Source organism: Glycine max, chromosome 2, assembly GCF_000004515.6.
Source record: "Glycine max cultivar Williams 82 chromosome 2, Glycine_max_v4.0, whole genome shotgun sequence".
NCBI lineage: Eukaryota > Viridiplantae > Streptophyta > Magnoliopsida > Fabales > Fabaceae > Glycine > Glycine max.
In genome coordinates, this window is record NC_016089.4 from 48,828,838 (window position 1) to 48,856,514 (window position 27,677).

General features: G+C 32.6%; 4 protein-coding genes across 5 annotated transcripts; 1 reads left to right on the forward strand and 3 right to left on the reverse strand.

Moving 5' to 3' along the window:
- Positions 1-156: 156 nt before the first annotated feature.
- On the forward strand, positions 157-2,724 carry LOC100791578 (toll interleukin receptor). 2 transcript variants are annotated; one of them, NM_001252839.1, is made up of 3 exons: positions 204-703; positions 1,639-2,124; positions 2,215-2,266. In NM_001252839.1, the coding sequence occupies exons 1-3, from the start codon at positions 204-206 to the stop codon at positions 2,264-2,266; spliced, it is 1,038 nt and encodes a 345-aa protein (NP_001239768.1). The 2 variants fall into 2 exon arrangements, with proteins under 2 accessions (XP_006574412.1, NP_001239768.1); XM_006574349.4 differs by having other exon boundaries at positions 157-703; positions 1,639-2,724.
- Positions 2,725-2,923: 199 nt separating this feature from the next.
- LOC100792106 (DEAD-box ATP-dependent RNA helicase 32) lies at positions 2,924-7,578 on the reverse strand. Its single transcript, XM_003519524.5, has 8 exons — positions 7,071-7,578; positions 6,404-6,679; positions 5,702-6,025; positions 5,015-5,206; positions 4,737-4,892; positions 4,169-4,590; positions 3,706-3,860; positions 2,924-3,348 (listed from the first exon to the last, which is right to left on the reverse strand). Exons 1-8 carry the CDS (start codon positions 7,440-7,442, stop codon positions 3,005-3,007), a joined length of 2,241 nt encoding a protein of 746 aa, XP_003519572.1. The 5' UTR covers positions 7,443-7,578; the 3' UTR covers positions 2,924-3,004.
- Positions 7,579-11,916: 4,338 nt separating this feature from the next.
- Positions 11,917-15,541, reverse strand: LOC100798619 (uncharacterized). The gene is made up of 5 exons (XM_003518476.5): positions 15,030-15,541; positions 14,088-14,928; positions 13,591-13,978; positions 12,412-12,474; positions 11,917-12,330 (listed from the first exon to the last, which is right to left on the reverse strand). Exons 1-5 carry the CDS (start codon positions 15,262-15,264, stop codon positions 12,256-12,258), a joined length of 1,602 nt encoding a protein of 533 aa, XP_003518524.1. The 5' UTR covers positions 15,265-15,541; the 3' UTR covers positions 11,917-12,255.
- Positions 15,542-16,619: 1,078 nt separating this feature from the next.
- LOC100799140 (uncharacterized protein At5g41620) lies at positions 16,620-21,233 on the reverse strand. The gene is made up of 3 exons (XM_003518477.5): positions 20,443-21,233; positions 19,252-19,383; positions 16,620-18,617 (listed from the first exon to the last, which is right to left on the reverse strand). Exons 1-3 carry the CDS (start codon positions 20,818-20,820, stop codon positions 17,052-17,054), a joined length of 2,076 nt encoding a protein of 691 aa, XP_003518525.1. The 5' UTR covers positions 20,821-21,233; the 3' UTR covers positions 16,620-17,051.
- Between the last annotated feature and the right edge of the window lie 6,444 nt (positions 21,234-27,677).

The window sequence follows — 27,677 nt, forward strand, 5'->3', positions numbered from 1 at the left end:
TATTATTTTAATTTTTTTCATATAACAATAATTAATTTTTACAATATGAATTAAAAAACAAACAAAAATTAACAATCATAAAATTAATTTTTTTATTTATTAGTTTTTAAAAAGTAAGCTAAGAAGATAACTATAAATAATTATGACAAGTTGGTTGGGTCCAGTGAATAATTGAAGAAAGTAGGTGAAAGCATTTGATTAGGATGGCAAATAAGGGTGGCGGCAGTGGCATCGGCAGCGAGGAGGCCAAGGGGCCCTTCGATGTCTTCTTGTGTTTCAATGAGGCAGAGACACGCCACAGCTTCACAGGTACTCTCTATCACGCTTTACAGAGCGCCAGATTCAAGACTTACATGGAGAATGGCAAGTTGAGACGTGGCGACAAAATCGCAACCGCTATTCTCACTGCAATGGAAGCATCAAGGATTTCAATCGTCGTTTTCTCACCATACTTTGCCTCCTCCACCTGCTGCCTTGATCAACTTGTCCACATCCATCGCTGTATGAATACCAAAAACCAACTCATTTTGCCAATCTTTTACGACGTCGACCAGTCCGATGTAAGAGATCAGCTAAATACATTTGGCCAAGCCATGCTTCAACACCAACATCGTTTCGGAAAGAGCTCCGACAAAGTGCTCCAGTGGAGCTCAGTTTTGTCTCATGTCGCCAACTTGACCGCCTTCTGTTTCTCCAGTACTGGGTATGTACATGTAACTTCCATAATCATTGGGTCTTATGTGGAGGAGATTAGTAATATGGCTATCAATCAGTTTATTTAGAATCTTCTTAATGAGTGTTTGCTAATACATTGATTAACAAACAAACAAAATATTTATTGTGACAAAAAAATTATAAGTAACATAATTTTACACGTTTTAATGAAAATAATTGCTTTTGGTTCCTTAATCATTCATCAACACTAAATAGTATTGATCATTTATTTATAGACAAATCTAGGTATAACATCTTTTAATCAAAAGCAAAATTTCGTCTAGTAACTTATGCCTATTGTTTTTGCGCAAGTCATGCAAACTTCCATTTTAATTGTAACACACCACCAACATTTGTGATATTGTATTAAGTTTTTTCCTTGATTTATATACCTTATTATTTTTTAGAGTGAAAATGCTTTTGGCATCCAAACAACACTATAATGTTTGACAATGAATGAATTTGCTTCGAAGTGGCATTAGAAACTTTGATTGCCTATTCAAAAAACCATCACATTAAAATTTATGGTACAAGTACGAGTCTGATTGGTTTGATGGAGGGAAGATTGTTTAGGTAGGAAGAGGAGAGGAAAAATAAATCTTTTCTTGTTTAGTTCACAAGGGAAGAAGAGAAATTTTAAAATTCAATTTTCCTGTTAATATTAGACTTCAAAATATAAATGAAGATATCTTAGTCAATATAGCTAAAATGTTTTTAAATCCCCTCCCCTGCATTTCCCCATCCAAACACTATGGTAAGCAACATCAGCAAAGTTAAGGTTTCGTTTCAAGTTTCAGTGTAATTTTGTATTTTGTGTCACGATCTTTATATCGTGCAGATTGATTACTCGGTCTTAATTTTGTCATACTAGTAATCAAGAATTCTGATCAAGACTGTACATGAATGCCTGGTACCTTTTTGTAGGGACCAATATGAATATCAATTTGTGGAAGAGATCGTGGATTGGGTCACCAAGACCGTTCCCCGCAATGATGTTTTTCTGAGTTTCTGTGGAAGAGATACTCGGTACTCCTTTACAGGTTTTCTCTACAATGCCTTGAGCCGGAGTGGTTTCAAAACCTACATGAATGATGATGGGGACCAGATTTCACAATCCACTATTGGAAAATCAAGGCTTTCAATCATTGTATTTTCTAAAAATTATGCACATTCCTCGTCGTGTCTTGATGAGCTTTTGGCAATCCTTGAATGCATGAAGATGAAAAACCAACTGGTTTGGCCCATATTTTACAAAGTGGAGCCCAGGGATATAAGGCGTCAAAGAAATAGTTATGGTGAAGCCATGACTGAACATGAAAATATGTTGGGTAAGGACTCTGAGAAGGTACAGAAATGGAGATCAGCTTTGTTTGAAGCCGCAAACTTGAAAGGATGGACCTTTGAAACCGGGTACAACACATACTCTGTATTTTGTTGTGTGCCAATTACTATTTTTTTTATGTATGTAGTAAACAAAAAAAAAGCATTGCGCTTTTGTAGGTATGAATATGAAGTTATTGAAGAAATTGTGGAAAGGGCCATTAAAATTTAAAATGGATTCTATGTACCAACCACGAAGTCCTTGCTCAAGTGTCAACTAGAAATCAACCGATAAAATTCAACTGGCGGTTCTATAAGTAGCAGGAGCTGGTTCACAAATTGACGATAACATGTCTCATTAGGAGGGAATGAATGAAGGATATTCAGAAACTTGATCAGCATGTCATATTTCTCAGCGTAATAAATACGAAACCTTGTCTTCAGCCAGGCTATTGTAGCCACTGCCTATTTCTACACATTTGATCTGACATTTCTATGGATTTCATTGGACGTCTACTAAGGTAGAGAACAAAGACACTATTTTGGTGGTAGATTTTTTCCAGTAAACGATTAAAATTATACTGCGGTAGTGAGTCAAATACGAGGAAGTTGATCAAATAGCAAAATATGCGATACAACATTAAATTATTCTATTTATATAAGAATTGAGTCATATTTTTTGTAGTATAACTATTATAAATATCTCCCAATAATACTAATATCTTCATGTCTGGTACGCACATAAGGATTATCTCATTATGCGCTTAATTCCAAAAAGATTTTTGCGTTTGTTAATATAAATAAAACCAGAAAATTGATGATTCTATATCTCTGTTTCTTGAAAATGATTTGACTGATTAAATTTGAGATCAATTCGCCGCAAAATTCATTGTTCATAAAACCTCCGCAAAAAATTATATTTTTCACGTGTTTTTGTCAAAAAATGTCATATAACTGAATTATGCACGTCCTATGAGTGCATGGAATTTAACAATTTCAAAGCCAGAGCTTCTTGCTCCTCCAAAGTAACCCCGCCAGTACTTGTACGTGCATTTCCTGTGACTTCATTTCTTTCACCCTCGTCAGAGTCACTATCAAAGTATACTTTACTCTTTTTATGCAGTCTATCAACAGTTTCATCTCCTTCTGACCCAGATATATCATCTTGGTCGTCCTCTTCCGCATTCCCAGCCTTCCATTTCATCTTCTGCTTGATTCTTTTTTCTCTAAGCCGCTGACGTTCTATAAGTTTGTCTTCCTTGTCAGCCTTCTTCAAATCATCTCGCATCCTTCTATAGTATTCAGCTTTTTGTTCTGCATCAAGACATAAAGATGATGTGGCAAAAATGTAAAATATAGCCCATGCTTATGAAGTAAGAACATACATGTAAGTAACTACTTCAATGCTCTGAAGACCAAAATGGTATATAGTGATTTGATGAGAATGAGATCTAGCCATGATCAGGTTCTCAAATTCAACAACGATTGCAGAAAATACAAAAGGGTTTTCTAATTGGTAAACAAGTGAGTAGCTATATATTTATTTAACATTTTTAAAACATTTTTTATTATTTTCACAAAACTATGAAAACAAGGAAAGAAATGACATGTATACACATGTATAAGCAACAATTTCACCATTCCAGCTTCAGTTGAAAAGTAAGGGCATACCTGGATCAAGCAACATTTCTTTGCCACTTTGTGTGTCAGCTATCCTGGCTAGTGGAGGAAGTGTGTGGCCTTCATCGTCAAATACAACCCTAGTCCCAAGTGGCCTGTGTACATTAATCTTGAGTTTCTTTTTCTTCAATACACGAGTTGCTGGTCTGCATAGGAAAGAACCAAATTGGTAAGAACAAGAATGGAGGAAGAAATTCAAAGCTCCACATGAATGGCTCCTGCCAAGAAATATAATAGATCCAACTTTATACCCAACACCAAGTTTGAATTTTTTTTTCTATTAGCCACATCATAAGGTGTTGTATTCAAATATCAATTTGCCCCAGCAATTTGAAACTAGAAGACTAGTCTAGCCCCTTTCCATAATCATATATAAAGAAACTAATGCAGTATTATCAGAAAGCAGCCTAATTTTTTTATCAGTACTACTGTAAACATGTATAAGGTAGCATACATTATTTCTTCAATTTCAGATGACTTCACTTCGCCTTCATTTGCAGTATCAGCTAACTGAAGAAGATCATTTTCGGTTTCCTCATCCTTGAAAGCAACTGTGTCTAGCTTCTTCCTTGAAACCTCAAAGATAGTTTCCTTGTCTGAATCCTCTGGTTCAACTAAAATTGATTTTGTTGACACATCTTTAGATTTAATTTTCTGATTTAGAAAACGGATTTTGGGGGTCATTGGTAAACCTAATGATGCTGAATACTCGTCAATAGGTAGTTTCATAACATCAAATATGTCTTTATCCTTTTGGATATGGATGGATCTCAAATATGTGATGAATGCCCTTTGAGCCCGATGCTGCATGTCTGGGTATTTGACCAATAAAGATGCCAACAAGCTAGAAACTGGTTGCAGTAGTTCTTTCCTTGGCTGAATAATCAACAATTGCAAAAGCATGGAAAGCAAATGTCAGACAAACATAAGACTGAAGTGAACCAGATTTTAAAACTGACATCTTGATGTCCAAATGAAAATTGGAATTGCACGCATACAATTAATTTGCAGGGAAATTGTACCTTATTAAAATGCACTGGAACCTTTGCGGCTTTTAACTTTTCAAGCATTTGAATTTCTGAAGGCAACAGAAATAAAACTGACTTTCCATCAGATTTATATCGAGCAGTGCGACCAACTCTATGTATGTAAGAAGCTACATTTTCAGGACAATCCACCTACAAATGCAAGAGAGAAGTGAGACTGAACATAAAAACAAGTTTTTTGCTTCCAACACCCCACACCTCAAAGCCCTAAGACTTGCTCCAAGACAGGAAACCAAAAGCAGGATGAAACTCACCTGAACAACCCAGTCAACTGCCTTATTAAAATCAAGGCCTCTTGCAGCCACATCAGTTGAAAAGAGAACTGAGCGCTTCTCACAAAACTCAGAATATATTGCCATTCTTCTTTCCTGTTTCATCCTCCCATGAAGGCACTTCAATGGTATGCCAGGGTGCAATTTCTTAAATGCTTCAAAGACAAATTTTACCTATTAAGCAGGGATGTGAACGTTATGGAAGATAGTCAAGCTCAAGAGAGGGAATTTGCACCAAAAAACACATCTTAAACATTTTCCCTGCTAACATGAAAGAATTATGGACAAATTCATCCTAAGAATCCTTTAAAAAAATTCTTATTACAATAACCATAACCAGCACAACTGAAAACCATAACTGAAGTTCTATGCATGTGAACTACACCATGTAGTTACAAATACAACAAAACAATTATTTACTTGGCCATTGAATATGAAACTAATGAGACAACTTTCAAGTTTCAATCATAAAATCAAATTACATTCCCTCAAATTGCACAAAAAATCTTGAAAATGATGACTAGCCAGTAGCCATATGCATTGGCTAAGCATCAAAGGGTGCAACTTTTGAAGAAGCATGACAGTAAAATTGTAATAGAAGCCTATAACATGCAATTCCGTTCAACAAGGAAAAGAATTTCTTGAAACAGGAAAGAGAAGTGGAGTTACCTGTTTACAGCTTGAAAGAAAGACAAGTGTTTTGGACTGTAGATGTGTCTTTATGAAACTCCACAACATATCTAACTTCTGTTCCAGGGGAACAATCATCACGATTTGCTTCAACAGAGTAGGAGTGGAAGTCACAGATTCTTCGTGCACACTCAGATACTCTGGATCCTTCAAACTTAGTCTTGCGAGATCTTGAATTGACTTTGTTTGAGTTGCAGAGAAAAGCAAGGTTTGTCTACGCTTTGGTAGTTGGGAAATGATTGCATTTAGTTCCTTCTTGAACCCACTGTCTAGAATCCGATCAGCTTCATCTAGTACCAAAACCTATATCCAGGAAGTCCACCCAACCATCAGCTATATTGACCAAATCTAATGATACATATCTGTTATCTTGTTTGACCCAAATAAACATGTACTTTGGAAGACAAAATTAAAAAATTATGCTTTACAAGGGCTAAAGCATACAAAAATTAAATGGCACCTATACTCTGCTTCAACCACTGTTGCTAAATCACCTATGCACGGAAGCAAATTTTCTGAAGGCTATTAAGGCAGGAAAATCTTGACATACCCAAGTACAATTAAAAACAGACACAAGGAAACAGAGAGTGATATAATAAAACAAAGGACTTAATTGTAGCCATAATTTCAGAGTCAGAATTAGGTTAATCTATCCCATATAAGAAAAAAGGTTATTCTGACCTGCATCTGTGAACAATCAAAGTTGGGAGTTTCATCCATGTGTTGCAGCAGTCTACCTGGCGTGCAAATCAATATGTTGAGCTCATTTACACGTTCTTTCTCCATGTCAACGTCTTTTCGACCACCAATGAGAAGGCCAGCACTAAAATTATGGTGTTTGCCAACAACCTTCAACACATCAAACAGCTGAGCAGCCAATTCTCTCGTAGGAGATATGATGATGCTGCCAACCCCATCTTCAGGTCCCCATCTCTCTCTATGCAACTTCTCCAACACCTATTATCCATAATCCACCATAAATAAATAACAATAAGCACAAATATCACAGTTCAAGATACCATCTATTCATCCACTATATATTAAATCAATGACCTTGCCTAAACATGTGTCAGTTTAGTTTATCTTGGTTTCTCTACTCGTTAGTAAATAGTAAATGCTATGATTATATAGTTATACTATTATCACAATATTTGCATTCAGAATCCACCATAAACAAATAATAATAAGCATAAATATCACAATATTTACGATAGATTTTTTCACTTTTGAGCAAACCTTCGGATTATATTATTATTATTATCACAATATATAATATATTCGTATTAGTTAAAAAATAAATAAGGAACCCTAATCCGAAGTGAATGGAGCTGAGAAATGAAGCACTTACAGGGATAATGAAAGCGAGGGTTTTACCGGAGCCAGTTTTGGCGGCGCCGAGGATGTCGCGGCCACAGAGCGCGTGGGGGAGAGACGCTCTCTGGATGTCGGTCATGACCACGAACTTGGATTCTCGCAGGGCGTCCTTTGTTTTCTTGGAAAGCGGGAATTGCTCGAACCTCGACGCGCCGGCGTAGCGCGAGTAGGTGTCGTCGTCGTCGAGGCGGCCAACGGGGGAGTTTTTGGGGAGAGGCGGAAGCGACATTGGGTTCGAACCGGAATCCGGTGGCTGGAACTGGATCCATGAATTCAAGAGGTTTATCTCTTCCTCCTCTGAAACTCGCTGTTGCTTCCGAAACTCCCTCGATTTCGGTCTTCTCATTGCTCAAGCTTGAAGGCGAAGACGAAGATGAAGATCAAAAGGAACGTTGGGGTTTAGGTTTATGGTTTGTGTGTTGTTGCGGCAGAAAGAGCTTCATTGCAGTGCCTAGACTTGTTGGCGGTTAAAGCTTCATTTGTGAACGACGACAAGCTACGTAATGGGCCGAGTGATGAATCATTGGGCTGGCCCGATTAGTCCATGGCCATTCTTTTTGTACACTCTTTTTTTTAAAAAAAAGTAAAAGTTTAAAACACTAATTTGATTCTGAATGTGTAAAATATTATTATATTAGTTCCTCAAACTAAGAAAATATATTTATATTCATGGCATATAAAAATTATGAAATTAAAAAAAATTGTTTTTAAATAACTATAATATAATATATCACATAACTAAAATATTTAAAATTGATCCAATGATAAAATAACAAAATCGTAATATTATATCACAAACTTTTTCTCTGAACACAAAGTCCCAAACACCCACAACAACGTTTACCAAATTTAGGAATTTATTTTATTTCTTTTTCGGTAAAAAGCTATTCATTAAAAAATAAATGATAAAAAAACAACATTGTCGATCAATCTTGAATAAAGTAGAAAGTGTTGTCCAACGACATGTGGCTCAAAAGCACCTAACCATAATGACTTGAGAAATTCCTAAAATGTCCAAAAGTGTTACAAAAGTCAAAATAGCATAATGCATATACAAAATACATGGACAATCCGATCAACGTAACCTACTCCTTTCATCCAGTTTAATAATAAAATGCAAGCCTCTTTAAAAGACATCTTAACTGGTATTTCCAATTCATAATAAATAAAGTATTTTTCATCTAAAATCTTTAAGAGCTTAATTTTCTTTTGTTGAATTTTAAGAGCTTAATTTATTGATACTACGAAATATTTTTACGTAAACATTCACCAACAGCTTACGCATTAATAAATAACACACAACTAATATGATAAAATAGTTCAATATTATTAAATTGAATTTTCAATATAGATGCATCTATATAAATTTAAACCGCAATTTTTTTGATTAATTTAAGATTTAAATATTTTTTAGTCTTTGTAATTTATTTTTTATTTTAATCCTTACAAATTATATTTTTTTGTTTTTTGTCTTAATAATATTTTAGATAATGTTTTTCCATTAGTCAAAGTGTTTTAAAGACAAAATAAAATAAACATGATTTATAAGAATTAAAAAAATTATACGGACAAAAAAATTGTAAGGATTAAAAAAATATTTAAACCTCAATTTAAAATAGTTTTATCAATTAATTTGCTTGATCGTGTAGATAAACCTTTTGTCAAAATAATTTTGTATAAATAATAATTTCATATAATGTCAAAATTTTCATTTAATTAAAAATCATTTAACATAATTATTACAAAACTTAAAAGTCAATTTATATAATAATTTATATTCTAAAGTAATTTTTATAAAATTAATCATTTTACCATATATCATAATATATACTAGAATCTACAAATATAAAAGTATTTACCATTTTGAGCAAATTCTTTTGAATAAATTAAGAAAAGGCAATGGTGAGAAGCCGCATATAAAAATGTTTACTATTTCGAGCATATTCTCATCAAATTTTTTGAATACATTAAAAGAAGGCAGGCAATGGTGAGAATATACTAGAATCTACAAATATAAAAGTTGTTATCTATGATTTTGATGCAGATTATGAAATATCATCACCTGTCTAGTTGTATATAATGTATCCATATATTCTAAAAAAATTATGAGTATCCATATATTCTAAAGATGTCAATATGGTCATAATCTGCAGAATGCATGAATTTAGTCATCTAGATTTGCTGCAGTCATTTTGGTTATGCTTCATGAATCATAACCCATTATTCTTTTCACTTTTTCATGCAGGGTTTTGTTCATTTAGCACTGCAATCGCGCCTTCCAATTGTTCCAATGGTCCTGACAGGTACTCATCCAGCATGGAGGAAAGGAAGTTTGCATGTTTGACCAGCACCTCTCACTGTCAAGTATCTTCCTCTAAGTACTGAAAATTGGAAGGCTGACAAGATTGATGACTATGTCAAAATGCTGCACAACATGTATGCTGCATTGAAAATTTTCAGGGTCAGAAGACTCAGAACCAATTCTTCTTAGCTGAGGCACATCTTCCATATAGCTTGAGTGAGGTTCTTCTTAAAGGAAGTCTTGTTAACTGCTGCAATATGCATAAATTGGTACCATATAGCTAAATCCTTGCAATAAGCTTAGTTAGCTAACAAGTCTAATCTATTTTCATCCTCTCATATTCTTCCTTGATATTGTAAGTTAACTGCTTTAAATGTCACTTAATTCCTAGATTTACTTTCTTTGGAGGGTCAAACTTTCAAATTGACGAAGTTCTTATCATTTCATTATTTTTTGGTATGATTATTTATTTAGTTAAACGAGTTATAAGATTAATTTAATGATAAATTGAAAAAGAAAGAAAAAGGGGCTCGAACACTTCCCGTTAACATTCTAACAAAATTAATTATTAATATTTACCGATAAAATTAAAAAAACACATGGATCCTGCCAATTCCGGGGGACCAGAAAAGTATGGGGAAAATTTATGTTCATCATCTTCACATATTCACACTCAAACGCTGACCAACCATTCATTGGTCCGTTTTTTTTTTTTGGTACGAAGTTGTTGGTCCTAGTTTGGCTATTTTAAATTCAATCCGGAATTCGTTCTATCTATTTCAAAATACAAATATTTAATTTCATATTTTTAAAAATATGTAAGTATGATCATTATATTTTAGAAAATTCACATGTATGGTTTTATTTTTAATTTTTCTGTTTTATTTCTTACTTTTAAATTAATTAAATTGTTTTTTGATATTACCTTAAATGAATATGTTAGACTTAGGGTTCAATTGGATCAAAAGAAAAGAAATAAAACATAAAAAAAATTAAAATTTTGACTAAAATTGTAATTTTTATAAAATAGGAGGATTATTTTTCAAAATAAAAGAAGTGCATATTTTTAAATTGAAATGAGAGAACTAAAATCACTAAATTTTTAAAATAAGAAGACCAAATGTCTTAATTTTGAAATAAATGGACAAAAATTATTGATTAAACAAAATAAGAGGATCAAAATTACATTTAAGTCAATATTAAATTTACCAAAAAAAAAAAGCATAATATTAAATTCACCAAAAAAACACTCAAGTGGTTGGTGAAATTTGTTAAATTAATTTAATATATTTTACTTGTTTATATTATTATTGTTAGGTAAATTTAATATATTCATTTCATTTTACTTCTTTATTCCTTGCATTTTTATCAGTTTTTACTTATTTATTAATATTATGTTAGGTAAATTTAATATACTTTACCTATTTATATTATTATTGTTTTATTTAACAATAATACAATTTTAATTTAAAAAATAGATAATAAATAAGTAAAATAAAAAATTAAGAGACAAAATTGACAAACAATAATAATTAACCTCTCTATGTTAAGAGACAAAATAGATCAAGTGCTGACGTATAGAATGACAATTTCACTTAATAAAAAAAAAGAACGAATGGCAAATTTCTGTTAAGCTTTTCAAGCGAACCCGAGAGGATTGGCTTTATGATGATGGTGATGATGAAACTGTAGATGCTTGCTCTTCAAAACTGGATGATCTAAAACAGGTTACTTTTGTTTCTCCGATCTCCATGTTTCATACGCCATACTTCTTGTTTACATTATCCATCTTCCAATTGAGTTTCGGTATAAAGACACAGAAGGAAGACCACAAGCTACAAGAGATTTGTTAAGTTGCATTGTAGAGTATCCAATCAATGTCTGCAGATTCTCTTCCACCCCAAGATAAAGAACAGATACAACAATAAATAGGTGAATAGATATAATTGTGGGATGTTGCCCTTAGTATATCAGTTTTGAAGCGTGAAGACAAGCAGAAAACTAATCATCACCACCTTTATCTTTATTGGTTATTAACAAAGGCAATTTTATTATAAAAAAATTAAAAGTTTATACGGATTTTGGAAAATTAAATTCCATTTCTTTTTTTCGGGTGAAAATTCCCAATTTTTTTAATCTGTACACGTATGTCCTAATTTAAGTTTACGCTCACAAATATTGTGTCCTAATTTAAGTTTACATCGTCTGCAAACTTCAGTATTTATTTGGTAAATATGCATTATAACACATCATGAAATGGAACCAATAGACAGAATAAACAGCAACCCAAAAGCCCAAAGAATTCAGACAAAAGCATCTCCTATCCTTAACTCAAGATAGACGAAAGAAAGGTCCTCTCGATGTCTTCATTTACTTAAAATTTGCTATCATTCCTATCGTTCCATTATTATTATCTTTAATCTACAAATAACGGAACAACGCAACAAGCTCGATCATAAGCACAAAGAGAGCCAAGTGGCGAATCAAGAATGAAACGAAGAATCATTGTGGATTCTAATAAAAGAAAAGTGAATCATTATTTCAGGATGGCCCAAGTCATTAGGTCCGTGTGTACTGTACAGAACCACTTACATAAGCTCCCAATATCTACTTGCTACTTGCTAGGATTTTTTTAGCATCAAATCTTCACTAAGCAACAAGGCCTTAATTCAGTTTCCTCATGTGATGCTGCACGCTGGATTCCTAGCTTCCTTGTCCGCATCCAAAACATGAAACCGGAAATTTAGGGCAATTTAACAAAATTGAATTGAACCTATAGGGTATTGCTAGTCATACGATCACAAGTAAATTATGGGACGTGGACCAGGCGGGGAATAAATGTCTTGTCATCAAGTGTTCAGTTTCTCTTCTTGGCATTTGTCGTCTTGGCACCTGTTTTCTTTCTTGATTTCTTGAATCCTGCTCCACTCTCCTGTAAGCATCAAAGGCATTCAGGGCTGCATCACAACCTAAAGGACAACAAAACATCAGAATGAAATGCAAGTAGATGTACCTTCCGATACTGTCTGTAAGCATTGCGGCCTGTCAACTCCTCCCCACTTTTGTTTACATAAACCTGCAGGGGGGAAATAAAGAATTAGGTTCTGATAGATTGATACAGTATGACAAAATAGATAGGTTGGAAAAAGGCTTAAAAGTTTATCTCAATTTTTGTTCTGGTCCTATAATTTCAAAACCACTAGGAATTGATCCCTGCCATTAAGTGTACATTCTGATTTTTGTCCCAACACTAGGGACCATTTCCTAGTGATTTTGAAACTACATAGACTCAAAAAACCAAACCTTTAAAATATAGGAATCATTGCAAGAATGACCAAAACATGAGCAAATCCCAGTAGCATTTTGCTATTCTATAAGATGAGTAAATAACAGCAGAATAACATGAGATTCAAGACAACTATATCAAGATTGAAAGAGTGACTATAAGATGAGTAAATAACAGCAGCATTTGCAATATCAGTAGTCTATGTTCATGGCTGGAAGACAGGTTCAGAGAATAAATTACAATTTGCTGGATCAATTAAAAGCAACAAATTCATATTCTGGATATGAGAAAGTTAACTACAGACATAAAAGCACCTTCACATTGCAATAACAACTTTAAATCTTTAGTTTCTACTGTGACATGTAAAACACTGATGTTTGTAATTGTTGAGTTGTTGCTGTGTCTAGAACATCTAATACAATGACATAGTATGCTACAAAATTAATACATAGGCACTAGGAGCAAAACTTTGAAGTACAAAAGAGATGTTTGTAACATGACTAGTATTAATGTTGTTTTTGGTGTACTGACTAACATTAATATCAAATACAATATAACTATTCATCTTGATGTCAAAAGAATATTGACAAAAACAATGGGAGATTGAGTGTGACTATCTAGTGTTGTATAGTTATATTGGAATGATAGGATCCTGTGCATCAAATCATGGATTCCACACACACAAAAAAAAAAAGCATTAGGTAATGTGATAATTTGAATTTCATTGCATCTATATAAATCTTAAGCAACATACTGTATGGGTTTTTTGCATTTCAATTTTAAACAACAACAAAACAGCTCACGCAACTTCTTATGACCAGCATCTAGCGTGAGAAAAGTAAATAAATTTAACCAGTCAATACTTAATAACATTAAACTTCAAATTTTTAAGAATTTTTCTCATGCCTTTCTCCCTTCTGGTGATGTAAACCAATGACCAGCAGATTGACCACTTGCTTGAACACGCCTTTTGCCCGCATCCTTTGGCAAACTGGTGCAGCTCCTGGGTTCCACCCAGCCCTCAGATGATTGGTTTGAAGGGTTTGATTTGTTTGTTTTATTATTACTTTTTGAGACACTATTCTTAGTGCTATTCCTCTTTGTTGCTTTCTTTCTAGAAGATTTCCCGTGGCTGAATGGAGAAACAAATTTGGGATCCATCCAGCCTCCAGAAGCATCAAAATATCCCTCAACATTCAAATTGCTGGATTTATTTTTTCCCCTTGTTGAGTTGCTAACACGACCATTTTGAACTCCCTGCATGTTTGAAGCTCCTCCATTGCCAAATTGCCTCCTGAATTCAAAATACACTAAAACAATATGAAATACAAAATGACAACCACTTTCTTTTTAAATCATTACCAAAAGATTAAAATAAAATACAAACACGGATTATAACTTACATGTAATCAATGTGTGAGACATTAGGTTGCTGATTCACTGTGTTGATGGTACCTAGTGGATTAAAATTCTGCAGGCGACTGCAAACTAACCGCCGAATTCTCGGATCCTCATGGAAAAAATAACTATGAGCAGGATGAACAGGGTCCGTTGATTCCTGTTGCTGTTGATCCCTCTGGCAGCTAGAGCTAACCCCAGGATTCCTCTCATTAAAACTTTTAGACACATCACCACCACCCACTTCCTTGCAATAGGCAGAACGAAAGTACTCTTCACACATCTCATTGAAGGCCGGAGTTGGGACAGAAACATTCTTCACTGGCGAAAAATCCTTCCATAGATCCTCATCAAGCAATGTTTTCTTATTTTTTTCTAAATTACTGTCAAGGTTAGCTTTGTTGGCAGCACCAACATCAACATCCAAATCATCAGAATCCGAAAGCAATTGAAACCTATTAACATAAACATTCTTGACTGGCGAAAAATCCTTCCACAGATCCTCATTTCCATTCAAATCAACCAAAGTTTTCTTATCTTGTTCCAAATGACTGTTAGGGTTAACTTTATCGGCACCAACATCAACATCAGCATCATCGGAGTCGGAATCAATCAATTGAAACCTTCGGAGAGGACTAGTGTTTAACTTGGGAAACATCAAGCCACTCTTCCGTGTCTCTAACCTAGAAGAAGCCGGAACATCATTGGAAAGTTCCTTTCTTTTCCTATCCCTAGAAGAAGAGTTGCTACACGAATGAGGGGTCAAAACTCCGCTACCATTCAACGAAACTTTCGAACTGCTACACACAGAATGATTCCGATTCCATGCCGACGGAAACGCATGCCCTAATAATATTATGAATAGGGAAAATATTAGTATTATTTAAAATTGAGAAGCAGAGAGAGAGAGAAAGAGGTGAAATATTTGAAGTGTAAGCTAACCTGACCTTGATCGGGATCTTCTTGCGAGGAGAACTCCTCGATGTCGTCGTCGGCGTCGAGGCACGGCGGCGGGAGGTCGCGGCGGAAGCGTTTGAGGAGGGGGCGCGGCGGGTAGGGTCGGGATTCGGGATCGGAGTCAGAGACGTGTAGGTCGGCGGGAGAAGGAGATGGATGGATGGGGGAATGGGGGGGCGTTTCGTCGAGACCTAGGGAAAATGAGGGTACTTCGAAGTTTTCCATGGAAATTGAAAGGAAAATTGAATTGAGGTGCAAGTAACTGTAATGTATATAAGGGAGGGTTTATGGGATTTGAATTTAGGGGGAAATGGAAGGAATTGAAATTCTGATTCGCGGGTGCGCGACTGAACGATCAAGTGTGGCGAACAAGATTCCTCTCTTCAAACTTATCGCGTCTTCAGCTCTTTCTTTTTTTTCTCTTCTGTCCTAACTTCTAAATCCTAACACAGTTTTTTTTTTTTAGTCTGTAAGGTTTTTTTCATATACAATAAGTTTCTTTTCATTCAGATTTTATTGTTTTTGTTGAAAAAAAATGCTATGAACGTAAAAATGCTATATACGTGATAAGAGAGATTATTTTTTTCTTCAATTTTTGTTTAATATTTAACTTATTAATTTATTCAAGATAAAAAGGTATTATATTTATTGTTCTTATAAAAATAGCTACATTTTTATGCTTTTCATATATTAATTTGTTATATCAACTTTTTAAATATTAAATAAAATCAATATGTAAGGATATATTTTTTTTATCCGCTTGAATTAAAAACACCATAAAGACGATTTACAACTCTAAAATTCTACTCAACCAACTAATCTAAACCCTTTTGATGATAAAAGATATGATTATAATTTGAAGAAAAATTAAATTAACACAATTAAAATCTAAATTACCAAATTACACAATCATAATAAAAAAACTAACTAAATATGATAAGTTACAATTTTTCTACATAATTTTTTAGAACCCAAAATACTTTTTTTTATTAAAATAATTTTTTAAAATCACAATCCAATACATCTCTCTAAGAATGCAATTAAATCTTATTTTTTTTCCTCTAAAGATATATCCTTTTAAAAAATCTAATTGGAAAAAAAATCATGTTCAAATTCAAATTATCCTCTTATTCCCACATAAGATTCAAGTAGCATTGTCTTCTATGGAAGATAAACACGAGGATACATGTATTTCAATATCATGATAAAATTTAATAACTTTATAACTAATTGTCATAGAAAAAATTCATTCACACCTATAAAAGTGAAAAAATTCATTGTCATTTACTCACAAATTAACATTCACAAAAATCTTTTATATCCAAAAATTATTTTTATTATTTTCCTCTAAAGGTAGAAAACTTTCATTCCCATGAACATCGTAAAATTAAAACATTACTTACGTTAACCATCACCTCAATTTAAATTATAATCAGCAAACAAAGGAAAAATGCTAATCTCAATTTCATCATTTTTTATACTTTGACAACACTAACTATCATCCTTGCCACCTAAAATACAATCTACAACAAATCCTAAGCGACATACACAATGATAAAATCAAAATTTGGAGTAGATAATGCTATAATCTATATTATATTATATGACGATCTTTTTTCCCTCCACAGTTGTCCTCTGGGTATAATTGATACAAGTACAACACATGCTACATGCTTCTCATAATTTTCTCAAGACCCTACCCAATGAAGTAGGACCTGTAATCACATATTACAAAGCGAGCTATTTCCCAAGAAATCCTAGGTTTTGAGGTATTTGGCACAAGGGAATGAGAAGATTATCTGCTTTTAAAGCTTAATATGAATGCTAATGAAGAACTGAAATAAAAACTAGTATGAGGCAGAAAATGTGCATCTATTAATGACCCCTCATCCCTCCGAGCAGATTTTCCATAAAACAGCATATTTGTACCCTCACAATCCAAAATGAACTGCTTTTCGTCAATCATTTATCAATTATACAGGTTGGAAATCTGTGCATGCCTATGCCCAAAACTAAATCTTCTGTTTAAGAACATGGCGCAACTGAACCTTCTGGCTTTCCATTCTCGCCTCCATAAGTCTGGCTTTCAAACTATTCTTCTGCACAGTGCGAGGAATGCATCCCTTCATGCCTCGATGTGCATGAGGACTTCCTGATTCGGGACTCAACTGGTATAGAAGGTCTTGGGGACTCAGCCCACCTTTACCTGATCCATGATCAGGAGACATGATGCCACCATTAGATAACATTCCATTTGAAAGTCTCCCATTCATTCCCTCCACAGAGATTATCTTGTAATTATCCCCATTGTTTGGGTATGTTGACCTCCAAAGCCTGGTTATGGATGATACCTTCTTTGCTTGCTTAGTTGGTATAGAGCACACTTCACTTATTTCAGTTATTGGTGTCTCCTCACCTGCAGTTTCTTCCCATTCAAGTACACTTCTCCCTGAAACGTTACTCTCTCGATGATTCCTGTTCAAAGATCGGGTACTCCCTTCTGGTGAATAACTCGAGCCTTGATCCTCGACATGGCTCACAGTTTCCCATCCGCTTTCATCTCCTTCTATATCCCCATTATCATCCAAAAATACATCAGAATGCCTCTGAATGCCACCTTTACTTATTGCATTGGCTTCAGGACTCACCATGTGAATATTTGAGGCAAGACTAGCAGGACTATGAGAAACACATGGTTCAATCTCCCTCTCATTTGCTTCCCCAAAATTTGCATCTTCAAAAATGGCAAAAATGTCATCAGAGTTAGGGGGTTCATATGAAAATCCCTTAATGTCTTGAATGTTCATTGCAGCAGCAGCCTGTTGAAGTGACTGTGCCTCTTTCATCTCCATTGTGTTTGGCTCTGCACTTTTTGACCTGATAAAACTTTCCAACTCTGCAACAAGTTTATTCATCTGTGAATACTTCTCTTCAAGAGCAACTTTTGCATCTATCAATTTCATTTGAACTCGTTCTTCACGCCATACTTCTGCCATCTGTAACATCTTCCTCTCCTCTTCCACTTCTTCCCTGAATTTCATAGATTCCCTCTTCAATGCTTCAACTTCAGCCTTGTCTTCTCCAATTTCCTTGGCAAGCTCATCACACACTTCCTCGATCAATTCTCTGGCCTTCCTTTCCTTCTCATAATCCAGCATGTAGCGCTTTGCAGAGAGTTTGACATCTGCTAACTCATTAACCAACCTCGAATTGACAATTTCAATCCTCTGGCGATTTTTCCTTTCTTGATTTAACTCTGCTTTAATGTCATCAATGTATGCACGGATTTTCTCATGCTCTTTGCTTTTCCATTGGGCCCTTTCCTCACTGACTTTCTTCAGGAAATGCTCAAGCTTCTTTTTGGAGGAGTGGTGTTCAGTCTCAAGTTCCTGAATTCGTGTTCGAGCCTGCTCAAGTTCAGCTCCGAGAGCAGATATAACAGATACAGCACTCGCCTTTTGGTCAACATGTTTCATGTGGCTGTAAATATGCTGAGCTTCATCTGCAGTTTTTGAACATAAAGGATCCCATTTTGTTGCACCCTCCATTTCATTGTTGGAAAACTGGAAACATTCAGGCTGAATAGCATGAAGTAGGTTAGAAATTAGCACTTTAATCATTTGCTCTTTCACGTTTAGTGAGTAGAAGCATAACTCTTTGCTCATACAGACATTGTAAAAGCTAATTTCACCAAGTTGGTTTGCATGAAAAATGTAGTCCAACCCATTTCTATACAGATCTATACTGTTATGCATAGCATGGGTCAACATAACAATCAGCATTATTTGTCAATTCCCAAGGTGCTGTCCAATAATCCGTTTTTCTATAACATTTCTATTTATTTGTTACAAAGTTCAATCTGGGCATCCTATGGAGCATGATATCAACCCATAATATGCATGTGTGTTTGCACATGCAGGCCTTTGAAATATTACTAAAAAATTTCCACAATATGAAATCATAAACAACGCATTACTATCTATAACTTAATGATTAGATGATTAATGTCATTTTCACAAAGATGATTAAAACAGGTAATTGCATGACTGAGCAATGGGATATTGGGATCATTGTGCAGTACAGGCTGCAGTTTTAACTTGAGTTATTTGCTTGTATATGACATTCACTCAATAATCTTCAATTACAATACCGAAGAGCTGTAAAACTTCTAATGGTATATTGATATTGAAGTAATAAGAAAAAAAATCATACCTCACAGAAGTGACCATTCTTTGTTCCAAATATGGAACGGGGACTTTGAGATGGATTCTTCTTCATATCAGAACCATGGGTCATGCCATTAGGATGACCAAGGAACTGGAGCCCTGCGTGACCAATTCCATGCTGCAGATAAGTGACATTAATCAGTAATCAGTAATGAGAAATGGAAACCTATGAAATTAATATTGTAAACCATCTACATTGATCTACAAATGACGACAATAATAAAGTGCATGTAAGATAATCAATTCTCTAATTCAACTGGAATGTACAGATAACAAATAACAGAATCTCATATAAAAGGAAGACCCAACTAAAGTCCCAACTTACTTTCAAAAAAGCACAAAAGAATATGACTTCATATAAGCCAATATTATTAACACAGCAAGTTTGTTTGACATTCTACCAAACAAGACAATATTTAAAGCAGTCTGGATGGATAAGATTTAATGAAAGCACGAATGGAAGCAACTAATTCTTCCTTTCTCTGAACACAAGTTTGCATTTAGGGAAGAAATCTTCAACATAACGATAACTATTTACGTAGACAAACCCTACTCAACTCATTTCTCCAATCATTACAAAGACTAATAATTAGTCCTCCACTAGAACTACATCACTCGCGAGCAAACTAAAAAAAAAGCATTTGAATCTTCAAAAGACAGTTGTTTTAGCCTTCATAGAAAGCCTAATCCCTAACTCTCAACACCAAAACAGGAAAGTGCACAATAATGGCAAGGAACCAAGGATAGAATCTGAAAACCCACGATTTAAAATCAAGCAACAAAAAATCATCGTCACCATATAAAAATAAATAAACCCCAACAATAAACAATTAATTCTTTTTTCTACATGAGGGGTGGCCTACAATACAGTAGATGAAGTAACCTAGTAGCATATAGCTGCAAAATCACATTTAAATCAGAAACAACAAACACGTGCAAGATGCAACAACACTCACACGGGAACGAAGAAAAACTAGGGATCTCAAACAACAGAAAACAACAGAAAGAAAAAGAAAAAAAAAAAAAAGCAAAAGGGTAAACGTTTTAGATCCTACATTGACCAGTGTCATGGAGAAAACAGTGTATATAAGCAGAGGAAAAATCCTCGCAGAAAAAAGTAGTTTTTGCGACTGAGTTAGGCCCAAACCCAGAGTGTAAGAAGAGTAGCCCAAGTTACCTTATGTTCCAACCCCTTCCGGTCATCATTGGCGGCTGTTTCCGGCAGATGCAACCTCCACAGCCCGGCGGCGAGTCTCCTCGCCGACACGGCGACTTCGGCTTGCTTCTTGGCGCTCCGGCACGTTCTCCGACGGGACCCCGCGACGGAAGACTTCCGGTCGTCTTCGAGTGGATCGTCATGGATCTTCCACTTCAAAAGAGGGGTTTCGGGTCTGCTCCGTTTGCCACCGTGTCTCCTCAACCGTGTCCCCGGAGTTCTCGGTTTCCACCTCTGAAAGGGCTTCGCCGGTTCAAGATCTGAGTCCGGCGAAGGGTTGTTGTTCACGCTCCTCGAAGCAATGCCCGCCGGTAAACTCCCCTTGCCGGAATACTTCATCGTCGCCGGCGAGTCTCGGCCATTAGTCAAACAAAGAAGAGTGTTACTTGCGAGAATGAATGGCCCAAAAAGATAAGATGCAAACAGTGTGTGTGAGAGAGAGAGAGATATAGAATCTGCGTGTTGCTGGAGTGATGGAGTTCGTGAAGTGTGAGAGAGAGAACACGAGGAAAGTACAGAAGAGAGAGGAAGAGAGTTTCACTGTTTCAGAGATTTTGCTGAGAAAAGGACGAACACAGTGACAATACAAATACAAATACACATACGCAAAGAGGTGTACGTCTTGCCGTATGTGAATACGGTCAACGTATCTGTTATCATGATTCCACGCGCGGGGAAATGTTATACCATGTCGTTTGGCCCTACTTTATTTATAAGCTACTATGTTTGTTAAGGCTGCTGGTGGAAGAGACGTTCTGATTTAAATGATCAATGGATGGTGGGGGGTTTCTTTTAGATTTTATTTTATTTATTATTTATTACGATTTATTTTAAAGATAATGACGTTAAAATAATAATTAATTTAAATAATTAAATATAATTATTCCAAAAAATTTACATTTTAAATCAATTTTTATTAATTTTGAAAATTTTAATTTCTATTACTTTCAAACATAATTATAAGATTTAGAATTCACACCCTCTTAAAAATAACAATCACTTTTAGCTAAGATCAAAATTTAAAAATTTAACTTTGAATGAATTTTATTTTGTAGAAGTAATTTTGAATGAATTTTATTTTAGTTCGAGTTTCAACTTTCAAAATAAAACTTAATTTACAATCCAATAAAATTAAAGACAAAACAAAAATCTTTTCCAATTTTATTTTCTAAACAGACATTAAAAATTAAGATATCAAATTCTGAACCCTACGTGGTAGGACTAAGGCTGAGACTGCTTTTTGTGGAGAAATAAAGAAATCAAAAAGGATATTTGTGGTATGTAAAAAAAAAAATACTACTATTAAATTATGAATCCCTTCTTTACATTTCCCATCTCCTTAAACATTATCATTTCCTCGTCTGATTATATTCTAAATTACCGATAAAAAAAATGCATTTTGTTAAAGCTGTTTCAGAAGGCATGTCATTACGAAGAAGAAGAAAAAAAGGAATTTTTTTTAAGACCACAAGCATTTTTTAATAGAGATAACTTCATTTAAGTTAGAAATATTCATAACATAATATAGAGAAAATCATTTTTTTTTTCAGAATAGAGAGAACCAGATATATATGGAGTATTATCTAAATTAATCACTGCATAAAAACTTGGTTTTGCCGCTTTCTTTGGATAATTTGCTAATTTTACTTTTTTTTATCTTTTTGTCAATTGTTAATTGCCAATTATTATGTATAGAATTGAAGAAACCCAATCCTTTTTCTTCAAAGAGAGCAAATTTTAGTTAATAATTTTAACCTCTTTTCTCTTTCAATTTATCATTTTTTAATATTTTTAATTTTAATTTTCTTGAAAAATAAATTATTAGTAATAAAAAATAATATCGTATGACTACAAATTATTTATCATAAATTTAAATATAAATTATATATTTGAAATATTTTTTATAAATTTTATTTATAAATAAATTATATAATTGTAAGTATTTATTTACTGTAATTTTTTGTAATATAAAATAAATATTTTATTGTATACAATGCACCTGCTAAAATATTAGTTACTACTATAAGATAAACATATAGACTTAAATGGTAAAAATTGAATATAACTAAATAATACTTATATTTTCATTAGAAATCCTTAAATTAACTGGTTGTATAAAATGATGATGAAAAGCGATTCAACGTTATCAATCAACGAAAAAAGTAATAGCTAAACCCAAATTTACTTATTGCTCACGTAGTCGAATTGAAATATATATTATTTACTTGGGAATAATCCAAACATTGCAATTTTAAAATTACAAGTTCGTATCACTTTAAAAAAATTGGGTGGATTTGTTCATTTATTTTAATTTATTTCATATCATAGAGATTCGATTTACTGTTATTCTCATGGACAATGAGTATATAATTAATGAAGCAATCAAACATTTATGTCATCGTCAGTTATGGCCATTGGCCAAATCCGAAAAAATTAAACATATTACTGGGAATCAATGAAATTAAAAGCAAGAACTATTAGAAATCCAAAATTGAAACAAAAATTCCTGTTTTTTTTTCATTTTTTCCTGCAAGTCTGAAAATTGAAATACTAACACTACAATATATGAGAAGTTTATTATAATAGTTTTTATAATAATCACCTTAAAAATTCTATTAATATTTAATGGTAATTTCTAATTAATTGATAATATAAAAAATTATTTTATATTATCGTACATAATTATTAAACACGTCTTTGTAAACAAACTTTACCATTTACATATTTTTTTAGCATAAGTTAAAAGTATAAAAAAAATAACAATTAATATATTAGAAAATATGTTTACATTTTTTATTATAATTGAGATAAAAAATAAAGTATACAATGCCTATTTGTTTGTTTGTTATATAAACTAGGAGAGATAGACATAGTAACGAATTAAAAAAGATTGTTTTAATTTTATTTTATATGTTTCAGATAGTATTAATAAAGTCACATTGCAAGTGAAATTCAGAAACTAGATAAGGGTTCAGTGATAGTAATTGTTCAAGCTTCCAGAAAAGAAAAGGGTAGAATTTTCCATGCCTGTGATGAGCTCAAACCAAATGCATATGTTTATTTTTATTTTTATTTCATTAAAAAATTAGGAAAGTAAGTGCCTTCAGTGTCTGATCTATTTGTTGCTTGCACACTTCACTATCTACTCTATTCACCCTACAAAAAGGGCATCCGAGGGAAACTCCACGTGGCAAAACAAAGGGCTGTCACGTCGATAAATACAAAACGTGCTCTCCATATTAAATTACAAACTCACATGGTCTTGGAAATTAATACTACTTATTATTTTAATGAGCCAACCCCCTCTATAAAGTGGCATAATAAGTGATAACTTTTATTTTTTGGTATGACTTCAATGTAGAATTAGATCTTGATAGCTTATTAAAATCTTAAATTAAACAACGGATATATAGGTTAATGGCTGCGCATCCTAACTTGATTTTAATTTTCATTGCCCTTGTTAGGTTTCTTTTTTCTTTTTAACCATCATTCGATCGTAAGCTATTATGAGAAGGGTTTTAACTTTTAATTCAAGTAATGCTAAGTAAATTAGGGGAAAAATACAACCAATTGGATAAAAAATCTTTTGATTATTTTCCAAGGTAGAAGGAGAAGATGTTTTCCAATTTCATACCATCAATGCATGCAAAGCCTAAGTGCCAACCCAATACATGTGCAGAAAAAAAAAAAAAAAAAAAAAGATACATTCACAGAATCTGTGAGTTTCTACACTTCTACTTGGCTCGTCGCTCACGTGGGCCATTACCATCATGGGTCCAAATTTAATTTAATTTATACGTTGTTCTTAACCATTTTATTTTCGACTTTTCTATTTGTAGTAGGTGACTGGGTGTGTAATTTTCGTTCTAAATTATGAGGTTGGACTACCTCAGAAAATGTTTGTTGAATAGATTTTAAAATGCATATAATTTATTACTTTCTGTTAATCTTATTGTTTTCTAAATGTTTATTTTGTTGTTTGGTTTAGTTTGATTCATTTAAATAAATATATGAAATTAACAGTAAATTTCCTTTAATGAATATTTACTCCCTTTAAATCGAGATTACTTTTCTTTGTCCAAGGTTTGATCTTAAGAAGATAGTGAGTGTAATTGCAAATATTTATAAAATGGAGTTTTTTTATTCCCATTATTATCTTTCATTTATTTATATAAATATGTGAGTGAAATAAGAGAGGTTAAGATGGAAAAAATATTGATATGAGTGATATTAAATTTGATCTTAGGTTCTGGATTTAAGTACTGTAAATGAAAAAAATGTAAAAGAGAAAAGAGAATTCTAATAAAAATAGACAATCATATTTTGTGATGACGAAGATTAATTATTAACTAAACATGACATTTCATACTAATTACATGATTAAAAAAAAGACATGTCAAACATCTTTTTCTTTCCCCTCACGACTAATATTCTTTGATATGTTTATCACACAATCATAAACTTATTAATTAAAGTATTCTCTTTATCTTTAATTAACATGAATAGTTTTTTTGTGTGTACATAACCTGAGTAGTTGTTTTGAACAATAAAATTAATTGATGTAAACATAAAATAGTTCAAGTGCTTTGCTACATAAACTTTTAAGGTTATTGTTGCTTTATGGAACAATATAGACATTTTTTTCTATTATTAGATTATAGTATTATAAATATATAGAATGTGAAAAATACCAGTTGATGCAGGATCACGATTCACATATGTTGTCTACATATGCATGGAAAATTGGAAATGACAAGAGCCCACGTTCAGTGGGGACTTCATGTCCATAATCAGCATTGATAAAATAATAGACTATGTACATGTCAGGTGCAATGATGAAATATTCTTTTCGTTAGAAAGAGAGATTATATATATATAATTTAAAAATATAAGGAACAAAAATGGGGGGAAAACATATGGTAAAAATGAATGTGAAAGAAAAAAAAAAGTATTATAGAAAATTAAGTATTTTAAAAGTTGTTAATATGAATAATATAATTCTAAAAGAAAAGATAATTACCGATAGTTACAATTTTTTTCAGCAAAAAAATGGTTAAAGTATGTTTATTTTTCTTCTAGAAAATATTTTCATATATACAGTCGAAATTAAACTTCTAGAGACATAATTAAAAAAAATTAAATTATTCATTAATTATCTCAAACATTTTTTGTGAACTGAAAGTATTTATTAAATAACAAAAGGTTTAAAAAAATTATCGCTTCTAAAATCAATCTTTTCTCCTGTAAAATTGATTTCGCTCACTAAAAATATTACCCAAATGAATATGAATATTGCAATTTGTACATGATCATCAAATTCCGACCAGAAAAGGCTACGTTGGCAATTAACAACTTATCTTTTACAAAGCTTCTTTGTTTTTTTGGTACCACCTTTTACAAAGTTCTGAAAATAATATGATAGAAGTTATGCATAACAGAAAATATAATTAGTACTAATGTCTAATTGGATGTGGAAAAATTAATGTGGCCGAACTTTCAGATTCATCTTAATCCTTTAGTAATGAAAAACAAAAACATGTATGGCACTCACGAACGCAAAGTGGGAAGCTCACAATCACTATCAGGATATGGATTTCATCGTTGTATTTCAAGAACCACCGGCAACTTTGGGTTCTCCTCTTCTGGCCGACACTCTCTCGTTTAATGTTTTGGTTTCCCGGCGAAGAAAAACTATGATTGTTTCACCAAAGTTAGCTAGCCCTAAACCACCATTTAGTTCATTATGCCATTAACAATTACATTACCAGTTTTGTTTCCAACTACTTTTTCCTTTTGTTTTGTTTCCCACCTTCTAATTCTGTGACCATATTAACAATTACCAGTTCCAACTTTTAAAGCAAATTAAGCAATTAACTACTACTTTTGTACCTAATATAAAATTCGTTTAACTAATTCACAATCATCAGATAACTTGGTTAATTGAATTAATTAGTAATTTTAAATTTATTAATACTTTGTATTATTTCTTTAAAATTAATCTTAGAATTGTCAAAATACCTAATTTTATTCTTTTCACTTAATTTCTATTTAATTAATTAATATCGTATAGTCATCTTTTTCAATTCTCGCAAGAGAAAAAAATGATTTTTTCTTATTACTTTGTACCATTTGTTTTTATTAAGTACAAAAATTGAAAAAAAATTAAGAATATTTTGATAAAAAAAATAATGCAAAGACAATTTAAAAGACATCTTATAAAAGAGACAAATAAAATTTTCAAGAGTCTTATATAAAGAGATGAAAGTAATAATTAACTAAAAAATATTTTACACTATCATGCAAATTTTTATAATTATAGATTTTTATTATCAGAATTATATATATATGTGTGTATATATATATATATATATATACATATTTAAAAAAAATTATAATATTTTTAAACTTTTTATAATAAACTTTAATTTTATGTTAAAGTTTATATATTTTATATAGTATTGTTATATATTATGTATTATATACTACATATTATCTTTTATACTAGGACACGTATTATGATGTCATGTTATTTTCAAACTCAGTTTCTTTCAAAAGATTAAAAAAAAACGCTAAATTAACAGGATAACTTAAACAAAAAGATAACATAATTATATCCTACCAATACATCAAACAATTAATTACAATTAAATAAGATAGTTATTTTATTCTATCCTATTATAACTAGCAAACCCTTCTTTTAGGGAGGCTAACTACTAATCCTTAATTGATACAAACTACCAAGATGTGCAAATTCTGAAAACACATTGTCTTTCTTTTCTATTAATTTGTAATTTGTAAGCCAATTTTAATACCTACCCTCTCCGTTTCCAACAGTGGAAAGCCCACTAACGAAAAGAAAAAGACAAATTTCGTACAGTATTTGATAAATTTTTAATTTTTTATTGACAGTTCCCTAACCTCCCTCCACAATGAACATTTTCCTTTCTTTTGTCACTGTTCCTTTGATACTTCAATAATTTCTATAACTTGAAGAAATTAATCTCTAACTAAACAATACTCTCAGTTGTTAACCCCTCAACCCCAATTCGGAAAAAAATGTGGAGCTACCAATCAAGATATAAATTTATACATGGGAACTTAATGAGATTGACAATGCTATCAGTTTCTTTTAAAAGAAAAGAAACAGATTTAATGGATAAAAGAGATATTACAGTAGAAAAGAAAGACACCTGATG

What these genes read in the sequence shown, in the direction of transcription:
- LOC100792106 (XM_003519524.5), bottom strand. Translation starts at nt 7,442, where the DNA reads ATGAGAAGACCGAAATCGAGGGAGTTTCGGAAGCAACAGCGAGTTTCA. An exon ending in TTGATTGTTCACAGATGCAG is followed by an intron (nt 6,026 to 6,403) that starts GTCAGAATAACC and finishes TCCTGGATATAG; the next exon opens with GTTTTGGTACTAGATGAAGC. An exon ending in TCTGAAATTGAAGAAATAAT is followed by an intron (nt 3,861 to 4,168) that starts GTATGCTACCTT and finishes TTTCCTATGCAG; the next exon opens with ACCAGCAACTCGTGTATTGA.
- LOC100799140 (XM_003518477.5), bottom strand. Translation starts at nt 20,820, where the DNA reads ATGAAGTATTCCGGCAAGGGGAGTTTACCGGCGGGCATTGCTTCGAGG. An exon ending in GGAAGGGGTTGGAACATAAG is followed by an intron (nt 19,384 to 20,442) that starts GTAACTTGGGCT and finishes ACTTATCTGCAG; the next exon opens with CATGGAATTGGTCACGCAGG. An exon ending in AGAATGGTCACTTCTGTGAG is followed by an intron (nt 18,618 to 19,251) that starts GTATGATTTTTT and finishes CATGCTATTCAG; the next exon opens with CCTGAATGTTTCCAGTTTTC.
- LOC100791578 (XM_006574349.4), top strand. Translation starts at nt 204, where the DNA reads ATGGCAAATAAGGGTGGCGGCAGTGGCATCGGCAGCGAGGAGGCCAAG. An exon ending in TTCTGTTTCTCCAGTACTGG is followed by an intron (nt 704 to 1,638) that starts GTATGTACATGT and finishes ACCTTTTTGTAG; the next exon opens with GGACCAATATGAATATCAAT.
- LOC100798619 (XM_003518476.5), bottom strand. Translation starts at nt 15,264, where the DNA reads ATGGAAAACTTCGAAGTACCCTCATTTTCCCTAGGTCTCGACGAAACG. An exon ending in GTCTCACACATTGATTACAT is followed by an intron (nt 13,979 to 14,087) that starts GTAAGTTATAAT and finishes TTTTGAATTCAG; the next exon opens with GAGGCAATTTGGCAATGGAG. An exon ending in CTTACAGACAGTATCGGAAG is followed by an intron (nt 12,331 to 12,411) that starts GTACATCTACTT and finishes TGATGCTTACAG; the next exon opens with GAGAGTGGAGCAGGATTCAA.